The 12,233-nt window shown below is 39.5% G+C and overlaps 1 protein-coding gene across 4 annotated transcripts in view; it reads right to left on the bottom strand.

Annotated features, from left to right (window-relative positions):
- The window catches only part of STAT3 (signal transducer and activator of transcription 3), a 65,250-nt gene that overhangs the window by 25,079 nt on the left and 27,938 nt on the right, over positions 1-12,233 (bottom strand). For all 4 annotated transcript variants that reach the window (XM_024745423.1, XM_024745413.1, XM_024745431.1 and 1 more), the window contains exons 2-4: positions 4,942-5,091; positions 3,383-3,527; positions 2,705-2,803 (exon numbers count right to left, since the gene is read on the bottom strand). In XM_024745423.1, the coding sequence (XP_024601191.1) occupies positions 2,705-2,803; positions 3,383-3,527; positions 4,942-5,069 (372 nt within the window). In that variant the 5' untranslated portion in view covers positions 5,070-5,091. The remainder of the gene's footprint in view (positions 1-2,704; positions 2,804-3,382; positions 3,528-4,941; positions 5,092-12,233) is intronic.

Below are 12,233 nucleotides of genomic sequence, written 5' to 3'. Positions count from 1 at the left end.
TGCGCCACCAGGGAAGCCCGAAAGTTCCTTATTTTTAAAATCTAGAATGGACACTAAATTTTGTCATCTAACAAAAATACAATTTTTCTTCTTAACTTACTAATTTAATGAATTACATTAATAGAATCCCTAATGTTAAGCCACCCTTGCATTCCTAGAATATAAACCATGCTTTGTATACTAAGCAGGATGCAAAAATCCTAACCTTTTCTTTACTTACACTGTCTTTTTAGGTCTTGATATTAGCATTATTCTAGCCTCATAAAATAAGCTGGAAAAATAAAATAAAATAAAATAAAATAAGCTGGAAACATCTCGTTTTCTCCCCTACACTTTGGAAGAGTTTAAATGATACTGGAACAATTTGTACCACAAAAGTTTGTTAAAACTTTTAAACCATCTGGCCTATTGGCTTTTTTGGTGGGATGGGGAGTGTAATTTTTTTCAACTCTTTTTCAATATATTTTTATGGTTATTGATCTAATTAAGTTTTTTCATTTTTTAGTATATTTTAATAATTTGTATTTTATTGCATTATAAAGTTGTTTGATTTTCTGTTTCTCCCAGACCACAACCTCCTCTAAAGCAGGGTGCCATAACAACCAGCACACAGTAGGATACACATACACATATACACATAATAGATTAGACGATCTAGATAGATAGATATGACTATCATATATCAATATGTGTTCCCCCAATGGGCCTGTTAGCATCACATAATCCCTATTCCCTAAACTAATTGTATCTCTAGCTCTAGTGAGATTATTCTCAAACTTAACCACAAAGAGAAATGCATATGAACCTGAATGATTCAATTCCAAACCATCCCCCCAGGTGGCTCCCAAGAATAATACATTGTCATATCCTTCTGGTGCAAATGTGAACTGTTCCAGCCTTTGGGGAAAGCAATCCAGAACTATCTATAAAAAATTTATATATATTTTATACACACACACGCACACACCCCTTGACCTAACAAGTCCATGCCTGTAAATCCATAGTAGAGAAATCAAAGCATGAATATATAAAGATATATAGGGAGGCATTGCACTAGTGTTTACAGTGGAGGAAAAAAAAAACCCAGAAAGAAGTGACTGTCTATCGAAGGGGTAATAACTGAATAAACTACAGCAGATCTATACCACAGAGTATTATGCAGCAAATTAAGTGAGTTAGCTTTATACTACTTGACTTAGAAGCATTTACATGACATAATTAAATGAAAAAAGCAAGGCGCAGAAAAGTAAACCAATTTAAATATAATGTGTGTGTGTGTATTTTCTGTAGTTTATAGGAGCCTGGAGAAAGGTATGAAAATATATATATCCGACTATTAATGTTGGATTCCTGGGAAAAGACAATGAAGAGAGGAGTGAGTAATCATTAGAGAAATACAAAACAAAACTACAATGAGGTATCACCTCACACCAGTCAGAATGGCCATCACCAAAAAAATTTGCAAACAATAAATGCTGGAGAGGGTGTGGAGAAAAGGGAACCCTCTTGCACTGTTGGTGGGAATGTAAATTGATACAGCCACTATGGAGAACAGTATGGAGGTTCCTTAAAAAACTAAAAATAGAACTACCATATGACCCAGCAATCCCACTACTGGGCATATACCCTGAGAAAACCATGATTCAAAAAGAGTCACGTACCACAATGTTCACTGCAGCACTATTTACGATAGCCACGACATGGAAGCAACCTAAGTGTCCCTCGACACATGAATGGATAAAGAAGATGTGGCACATATACACGATGGAATATTACTCAGCCATAAAAAGAAACGAAATTGAGTTATTTATAGGGAGGTGGATGGACCTAGAGTCCGTCATACAGAGTGAAGTAAGTCAGAAAGAGAAAAACAAATACCGTATGCTAACACATATATATGGAATCTAAAAAAAAAAAAATGGTCATGAAGAACCTAGGGTCAGGACAGGAATAAAGACACAGACATAGAGAATGGACTTGAGGACACGGGGAGGGGGAAGGGTAAGCTGGGAAGAAGTGAGAGAGTGGCGTGGACGTATATACACTACCAAATATAAAAGAGACAGCTAGTGGGAAGCAGCCACATGGCACAGGGAGATCAGCTTGGTGCTTTGTGACCACCTAGAGGGGAGGGATAGAGAGGGTGGGAGGGAGACGCAAGAAGGAGGAGATATGGGGATATATGTGTACGTATAGCTGATTCACTTCGTTATGCAGCAGAAACTAACACACCATTGTAAAGCAATTATACTCCAATAAAGATGTTAAAAAAAAGAGGAATGAGGGACATTTCAGGTCTTTGTTTTTTAACTTTCTTTCTTGTAATTTTCTGTAATGTTTTAAAGTTTTTCTTAAAAAGTAGAATGCATTTTATATGCAGGAAAAAAATGTTATTTTCATTGTATAAAACAAAACCCAGGGACTTCCCTGGTGGTCCAGTGGTTAAAACTCTGTGCTTCCAATGCAAGGGGCGCAGGTTCAATCCCTGGTCAGGGAACTAAGATCCCACATGCCACGTGTGGCATGGCCAAAATAACCAAAAAAAACCCAAACAACAACAAAAACCAAAGAACCCCAAAACCCCGAACACCCACTTCTCCCCATAGGTCAGTGCACATCCTAAAGACCCTGGAAGAGCAAGCACATCTTTGTACACACAAAGGAAGCACATTTCAACAGCACTTTGTTTCTTCCCAGGCCTCACCTGGGCTGCAGTGGCTGCAGTTTGGAGGAGGCGGGACTCTTCCCACAGGCACCGGGCCACAATTCGGGCAATCTCCATTGGCTTCTCAAGGTATCTGCTCTGTACGTAGAAGAGAAAGAGAATGAAAAGTGGCAGCAGACTAAGGAGATGCGGACTGAACTTTGCTAACTTCCTCATAAATTAGGGAAAGTGTGACATTTACTACATGAAACAACACAGCAAAGACCTTAGAGCCTGGCTGCAAATAGTGGGAGATGAAGGGAAGAAGAGAGGAAGAAAGGCAGTAATGAGGAGCTGTACTTCACTGAGAGAAGGCTTGGTCGTCTGTCTTTGGACAGTGTGTTATCCCAGTCTTACAGGGAGGCAACTGACTTTGTCAAGGAGTATCCATTTATGGTCGAACCTTTAACACTGAAAAGTAAGAGTCATCTTCCTAGTCATCTGCCCTCATCACAATCATGTTATTAACATACTAACATAACACGATTAACACAGCAATCACATTATTATTTCAGTGAACCAAAGAAGTGAATTTCAGGCAACGATACTCAAAGGGCTAGTTACTTCTCCTTGGATGTAAAGTACAAGATATGTTCTCATTATTTAGCCAAATGAGAAAAGAAACTTTCAGGAAAGAAAGATAAAACCCTCCTCTGAGGGTTCAGTTTCTCATCACACCTGAAGGAACTGCTTGATTCTTCGCAGGTTGTGCTGATAGAGAACATTGGACTCTTGCAAGAAGCGGCTATACTGCTGGTCAATTTCACCCAAGAGATTATGAAACACCAAAGTTGCATGTGATTCTTTGCTGGCCGCATATGCCCTAGGAAAAGGAAGAGGATAAAGAATGATGATTCTCAAACCTACACACGGGGCTTCCCTGGTGGCGCAGTGGTTGAGGGTCTGCCTGCCGATGCAGGGAACATGAGTTCGTGCCCCGGTCCGGGAAGATCCCACATGCCGCGGAGCGGCTGGGCCCGTGAGCCATGGCCACTGAGCCTGCGCGTCCAGAGCCTGTGCTCCGCAACGGGAGAGGCCACAGCAGTGAGAGGCCCGCGTACTGCAAAAAAAAAAAAAAAACCTACACACGCACACATACATACACATGCATGCACGCAGAAATCACCATCAAGGAGGAAAAATCCCAAGGCAAACCTGATGCTATAACCCACTCATCACTTTAGATGCATCTTGCTCAGCAACCATGAATGTCATCAATTTAAAAATTATCAACAATTATTCCAGATACTATTAGCCACTGTCATAGTTCTATATTTATCAAATACTTGAGTGAACAGGTATGTTGTTTTGCTTTAAATTCTCAGTCAACTCTGTGGTCAGACTTTTAGTAGCAAATAAGCCATCCCAACCTAGGGTGGCCTACTTCTGACATCTCTGTATCACCTCTCTGGCCCCTTACCAAATTCTGGAAAAACTAGGTCAGGAGCCTGAATTAAACCAAAATTAATAGGTGGATCTGAATACATTAAAGTGAAGGAGGGACTTCCCTGGTGGCCCAGTGGGTAAGACTCCATGCTCCCAAGGCAGGGGGCCCGGGTTAAATCCCTGGTCAGGGAACAGATCCCGCATGCTGCAACTAAAGATCCCGTGTGCCTCAACTAAGACCTGGAGCAGCCAAAATAAATAAAGAATAAAATAAATAAATATTAAAAAAAAAAAAGTGAAGGAAATAGTTGTTGGGATTCTGTACCATTATCTCCTCTATGAACGAGTCTATTTCTCTGACTCTGTGTTTCTTTCCCTTAATGAAAGGGGAATCAGAAGTACGAACCCAAACTTTTACCCACAACAGAATTCTCATTCAGATAAAAAAAATTCACTTCGCTGTGCGGCAGAAACTAACACAACACTATAAAGCAATTATACTCCAATAAAAAATATATATATCTATATATATCTATGGCATGTCCCTGAAGTGTCAGAACACACAGAGCATCTCATCAAGCAAATGAGATTAAAGTCAGGCTTCAAAACATCTACCACCAAGCAGGCTGCTTCAATGTGCCAAAAGACAGCTGCCCAGATGCCCTTCTAATGTAGAAAATGTTTTTCCAAGACTAAAATGACCTCCCTATCTTCTGTTCTCTTTTATCCCATCACCTGTACCCATAAGCTTTTCAATGAAATAGTTAGCAAAGAGTTAAGTTAGAGCAGATCATGTCTCTTGTCTCAAACTAAAACCTAACAATTTGGGGAGTTGCTCAAGAAGGACTTACCAATCTTGACTCTCGATCCAAGGGGCTAGAAACTGCCGTAGCTCCATCGGGAAGCTGTCACTGTACAGCTGATGAAGCTGCTCCAAGTACCGTGTGTCCAGCTGCTGTAGCTGATTCCATTGGGCCATTCTGCTGGAATCAGGGGTCACACTGCAAACCAAAGGTTTATATGGTCACTACAAGCCCCAGTAAGGGGAAACAATCTATCCAACACAGGCAACGGGTCTGTGATTAGGGATAAAAGGTGCTTTGTAAAGGATCTTCCATGTTTCTCCCAGTTCAAAACAATACATATACATTCAAATCTCTACCTCTGGAACCACATCGCAGCTTCTTTCTCCTAAACCAGGATGACAATGTGGGCATGATGTCATGTTTTAGAATCCATTATCTCTCAGAGGTATGTGAAGCTGAGAAATTACTTAACTTCCAGATTTCCATTTCCTCCTCTATCAAACAGAGATCATAATTCCTACCCCTCAGGGTTACTGAGATAATATTTCTTGAGCACCCAGCTCAGTGTCTAGCACACAACAGATGCTCAACAGATGTGAGTTCCTTTCTTTCCACTCTACACTCCTTTTAGGTGGACTGGGAGGTAGAAACACAGTAAACCTAAGTTTGATCTTTAAGAACAAAATGTGGGATATGGGTGTTCAGGGAGGGCAGAGAGCTAATTCCAAGACTACAGGTTTAAACACATAAGCAAGGACCTGCCTGGGATTCTCCCACTCAAAAACGAAGAGTAATTTTGTTTCTAAAATTTCTCAGTCTGGGATGAGAAAGAGAGAAGCTAAAAACCAGGCATTCAGGTTGTCCCCAGGTTCAGGAACACCCCAGGGAAACGCTCAAGGAGAAGCCAAGCTAGCTAACCACCTTGAGTCCTCTTTCTGAATAGCTTGGGGTCATGGAAATAGCAATACAGACCAAGTAGTCTTAAGAAGCTGTAAAAAATAACTATGAGTAGGAGCCAAAGACTAAAGCATATATGGATCAAAGTATATTGAGGGCTTCCCTGGTGGCACAGTGGTTGAGAGTCCGCCTGCCGATGCAGGGGACACAGGTTCGTGCCCAGGTCCGGGAAGATCCCACATGCCGCGGAGCGGCTGGGCCCGTGAGCCATGGCTTCAGCAGTGAGAGGCCCGTGTACCGAAAAAAAAAAAAAAAAAAGTATATTGAGATGGTTCTCTGGGACAGTGAGAACATTTACTGAAAGGTAGACTACATACAAATACGTACACTTTACTAGACTGCTTGATTTATTTCTTGGAGAAGGCATGAATAAGCACCTAATTACTGGTCCTTTCATAAAAAGGACTGGGCAAACTGGTGACAAAACCGACAGGTCTTGTGTTCTCAGAGCAGCAAGTTAAATGATCACCAAGCTGTTCAGAATCTGGGGTCCTTACAGAATTCAAGAGGGCTGTGCTGCTGTTCTCCTTCTCTTTCTTGGGGGTCAGAAACAGCATACCCCCTTGCTACTGCAAAGGTGGCATCAACTGATCAAGCTTTCAAGCACATATTCAGGAAAGCAGGATCAGTCCCCTAACGACAGTCTTTAATTGAACAATTAAAAGTCTAAGGCAGGGACTTCCCTGGTGGTGCAGTTGTTAAGAATCTGCCTGCCAATGCAGGGGACACGGGTTCAAGCCCTGGTCTGGGAAGATCCCACATGCCACGGAGCAACTAAGCCTGTGCGCCACAACTACTGAGCCTGCGCTCTAGAGCCCGAGAGCCACACTACTGAGCCCACCTGCCACAACTACTGAAGCCTGTGTGCCTAGAGCCCGTGCTCCGCAACAAGAGAAGCCACTGCAGCGAGAAGCCCGCTCACCACAACGAATAGTAGCCCCTGCTCGCCGCAGCTAGAGAAAGCCCACGCGCAGCAACGAAGACCCGATACAGCCAAAAATCAATCAATTAATTAATTTTAAAAAAAACTAAGCACCATCCAATAGAAATCTAATACAAGCCACATATGTAATCTTAAATTTTCTAGGTGCCATATTTAAAAAGTAAAAAGAAAGAGGTAAAATTAACTTTAATAATACATTTTCTTTAACCTAATATAACCGAAATGTTATCATCTTAACATGCGATCATACAAAAACTATTAATGAGATACTTTACATTCTTCTTTTTGTACTAAGTTTTCTAAACCAGTGTATGCTTTACACTTATGCCACAGATCTAAAGTATTTCCCTCCTCAAGTACCAAGGGCTTAAGTTCCACTGGTGAAAAAGTTCAGTAAAGCAAAGAGATGAGAATGTCAGGATGAGGTATTTGCCCCAGTCAGGCCAATATGTTTCCATAAATAAACTAAATCTTCCAACAACATTAGAGGGGAATAAGTTAACTTTCCTAGGTGCTTGGGATTTTTTTAACAATGTCTTAGGCACCTCCCGAGCATTTTCAGCTACCACTCCTCTGCAGTCGCACCCCCAGCCCCCCATCTCCACCCCCAAGATTAACCTGCCACAGGACCGATGTGATGCTACCTGGGCAGTGGTACATGTATGCTAAACACTGGCTAATGAAAGCAGTACTGAAGCGCATGCTACATGCTGAAGCATTGTAACCATGTCGAATTTTACTCTCAACAGGAAATCAAAGGCCTACAACCACCATGGAGAACAGTATGGAGGTCCCTTAAAAAACTAAAAATAGAACTACCATATGATCCAGCAATCCCACTACCGGGCATAGACCTGGAGAAAACCATACTCGAAAAGATACATGCACCCCAGTGTTCACTGCAGCACTGTTTACTATAGCCAAGACATGGAAGCAATCTAAATGTCCATCGACAGAGGAATGGATAAAGAAGATGTGGTATATATATACAATGGAATTATACAGCCATAAAAAAGAATGAAATAATGTCATTTGCAGCAACATGGAGGGACCTAGAGATTATACTAAGTGAAGTCAGACAGAGAAAGACAAATATATGATATCACTCATATGTGTAATCTAATTTTTAAAAATGATACAAATGAACTTATTTACAAAATAGAAACACACACACAGACTTTGAAAACAAACTTATGGTTACCAAAAGGGAAACGTGGAGGGGAGGGATAAATTAGGAATTTGGGGTTAACATACACGCACTGCTATATATAAAATAGATAACCAACAAGGACCTACTGTATGGCACAGGGAACTCTACTCAGTATTCTATAATAACCTATATGGGTAAAGAATCTGAAAAAGAATAAATATATGTATAACTGAATCACTTTGCTATACACCTGAAACTAACACAACATTGTAAGTCAACTCTACTCCAATAAAATAAAATTAAAAAAAAAATCAAAGGCCATTAGAACTCTCTTACAATATTCACATTAGGGCCCAGTTAAAAATCTGCCTCAGCCATAAAAAGGAACGAAACTGGGTCATTTGTACAGACGTGGATGGACCTAGAGACGGTCATACTGAGTGAAGTAAGTCAGAAAGAGAAAAACAAATATCATATATTAATGCATATTTGTGGAATCTGGAAAAATGGTACAGACGAACCAGTTTGCAAGGCAGAAACAGAGACAAAGATGTAGAGAACAAACGTATGGACACCAAGGGTGGAAAGGGCGGGTGGGATGAATTGGGAGATTAGGATTAACATATAAACACTAACGTGTATAAAACAGGTAACTAATGAGAACCTGCTGTGTAGCCCAGGGAACTCTACTTCACTTTGCTGTCCAGTAGAAACTAACACAACATTGTAAAACAACCATACCCCAATTAAAAAAAAAAAAAAATCTGCCTCCTAGGCTAAAAGCACCATGATCTGTCTTGTGTTTCTCAGGACTTGATTTGCATAGACATCTGCGTAATATGCCAATTTATGTAGATTCTACTGCATGTAAATGTAGGAAACTCCAGACCCACATAATTCAATACAGTAGTCAGTAGCCATATGTGGTTACTGAGCACTTGAAATGTGGCTGGTTTCAAACTGAAATACACTAGATTTTGAATACTTAGTACAAAAAAAAAAGTAAAATATCTCGCTAATATTGAAATGTTAATATTCTAGATATATTGGATTAAATTTTATATATATATTTTTTACTTATATGTGTGTGTATATATACATACATACATATATATAAAAAAATATATATATATCATATATATATATTTTTGGCCACGCCACACAGCTTGCAGGATCTTAGTTCCCTGACCAGGGATTGAACCTGGGCACCGGCAGTGAAAGCGCCCAGTCCTAACCATTGGACCTCCAGGGAATTCCCCAAATAAAATATATTATTAAGATGAATTTCACCCATCTCTTTTTACTTCTTTTAATGTGGCTATTAGGAACTTTACATATGTGGCTTGCATTCTATTTTTATTGGACACTACTGCTCTAGATTATGTAACCCCAAAGCCATGTTCTAATAAAGGATTTAAAGAAATAGACACCTACTTTTCATAATAAACCCCCGTGTTATGAATCAATTGGAAAATAGACTAATAAAAAAATAGACTAATTATTTAATTGCTGACCTTGGATACAAATGTAGAGCCATCACAGTCTGCTCCCTGAAGTTCCAAATTAAAACTATAAAGCAGTATCACACTATACCTGCTCAATTATGGATTAACAATGTAGTCATGCATGAATATTTGCATTTTCAAACTCATATACCATTAAAAAATTACAAGTTTTTGAAAATTTGCCAATTCGTTTCTAGTCCATTACTCAAGAGGGTTTTTGTTGTTTGGGTTTTAGTTAGTTTTAGTAAGTAGTATAATAATCGGGCTATTTCTTAAACCAGAAACCAGCTAACAGTATTTTCCATAAAATTAAGGGACCAAAAATGACTGATGTCATGTTCTACTTCTCAGTCTAATCACTGTAGGTAATACTTAATAGCTATTCTATATTAAAAAAAGAATCATTCTAAATTAAAGCCGAAGGGCAAGTAGTATTTTCACGGAGAACATGGGCAAACAGTCAGTGATTTCCTTACCAGCTGCTTAGCTACAAACCATATTTAACTAACAGGAACCACAGGGCAATCAGACCAATTGCTCTTCATAAGAACTCTAGATCCTCAAGAGATCAAAAGCCAAATTGTCTAGGAAAACCATTGCCCGCTGGCTTTGTGGTAATTGTCTTACTGGAAAAAAACTTTTTTTAACAATCTCAATTCTGGTGTTTCAAATTACAAGTTAATCTGAAGGACTCTACTAAATTCTAACTGAAGTATTTCTTATCTATGGAATAATTCTAAGCCTGACCTAATAACCACTTTCACTGAACTCCAGAACACAGAGAGCGATTTGCACAACAACATGAGTGCCCAGCACCATTCTGAGTACAGAGGAGACAAGTCAATTCACTCCATACAGTGGCTGGCTTAGGGCAATACATTCTCTTAATTCTCTCCAGGCGTTTACTCAGATTAAGGTTCACAGATAGTAAGGGAAAGGTGAGTGTGATCCTGTTTTCTACAACCGAAAAGAAAAGAACAATAAAAATGAAACAGCAAGTCACCAAAGACTTTCTGGACTTTTCAAAACAGGAATTTCTCAACCTCTTGGGGATAACTTACTAAAAAGAAGTCATAAGGCAGATGACTACTGTCTAACGGGGAACTTATTACACAAAAAAGGTCTGTCCAAGTCACAGTTCTCATTTATACACTTCAATCTAAAGAAACCAAGGGATGTGCTGAGAACCACAAGTCAAGACGGCTTACAAAAGGCTTCATTACGTCATTCCATAAAACATCTTTTAAAATTAACACCTGCTCTTCACATGCAGGCACCAGTGGATTTACAACAGGGGTGAGTGAGTCAGGGGTGAAAGTGAGAGGGATGAAAACCAGGTGTATACAATAATCCAGAACAGAAAGCAATCTAAAGATAATTTCTGTTCTACCTTGCAATGAGTCCCAAGATTTTTCTTCGGGTGTTAGCCATACTCTATATTAGAAATACCTGCGTTTAAAATAGAACATATTTATTCATACTTGTATATTATCTGTTGCCTACACTAAGCTCCTCTTTGCTGTCAGGAAAGGTCCAGTGACTAAGGCAACCAAAGTATAAAATAACATAGAAACGGTACTAATTTCTACTGAAACCAGTCCTTTTAAGAAGGCGTTTTTGGGACTTCCCTGGTGGTGCAGTGGTTAAGAATCTGCCTACCAATGCATGGGACATGGGTTTGAGCCCTGGTCCGGGAAGATCCCACATGCTGTGGAGCAACTAAGCCCGTGCACCACAACTACTGAGCCCGTGTGCCACAACTACTGAAGCCCGCGCGCCTAGAGCCCGTGCTCTGTAACGAGAAGCCACCACGATGAGAAGCCTGCGCACTGCAACAAAGAGTTGTCCCCACTCGCTACAACTAGAGAAAGCCCGCAAGCTGCAACGAAGAACCAATGTAGCCAAAAATAAAGTAAAATAAAATAAATTAATTTTAAAGAAAAATCTGCGCTTCCACTGCAGGGGGCACGGGTTCGATCCCTGGCAGGGGAACTAAGATCCCACATGCCTCATAGTGTGGCCTAAGGAAAAAAAAAAAACAGTAATAATGTTCACTGTGGAAGATTTGGAGAAATACAAAAGCAAAAGATAAAATCACCCATATCGTATCATCACACTGTCTAGAACTACAACTGACATGTTGGACATGTTGATATAATTCCTCTTAATCTATCTCAGGGTACGTCATATATATATGTTTTATTTCTTTCTGGAAGTTAGGATCATAGGATTTTTACAGCTTTCTATTCTCTTTTAACTCTTATTTCTATACAACGGGATTTCTGTTTAAAGCCCAGAGAACAACTGTTTGGTTTCTATTAGTGTTTTCAATATAATCCTGAAAATTCCATTAAGGGTCACAGAATTTATTTATAATTATAAGCTCCAATTTTTTTGTTCTCGCCATACCACATCCCAAAAATAATATGAGGTAGCTGCAAACTCCTTAAAGTAAATTAGGGAGGAGAAAAAAATGAGGAGAAACTAAAAGGCAATTAACGCTAGACAAAGACACTCAATCTTCATAACATTTTCACTGTTGGATTAAAGGTGTAACGAATGACAGGGAGTCCACATTTAAATATTATAGCTTAACTATTTCACCACTGATAATTACCCTAGACATTAAGACTTTGGAATTTCAAATTTAAAAAGATAATTCGAAATAAGTACGCTTGTATAGTAAATATGTAATTTCCTTGCTTACAAATCCAAATAGTTCCTTTGTAAAGTTTAAGACTAGATGTTTGCCTTTAATAAAAAGTCTTTGCAGAGATCTAGT

The sequence above is a fragment of the Neophocaena asiaeorientalis genome, unplaced genomic scaffold, assembly GCF_003031525.2.
Source record: "Neophocaena asiaeorientalis asiaeorientalis breed wild unplaced genomic scaffold, Neophocaena_asiaeorientalis_V1.1 scaffold1, whole genome shotgun sequence".
Taxonomy (NCBI): domain Eukaryota; kingdom Metazoa; phylum Chordata; class Mammalia; order Artiodactyla; family Phocoenidae; genus Neophocaena; species Neophocaena asiaeorientalis.
The sequence above is the reverse complement of the archived record's forward strand: the minus strand, read 5'-3'. Positions and strand labels throughout refer to the sequence as shown.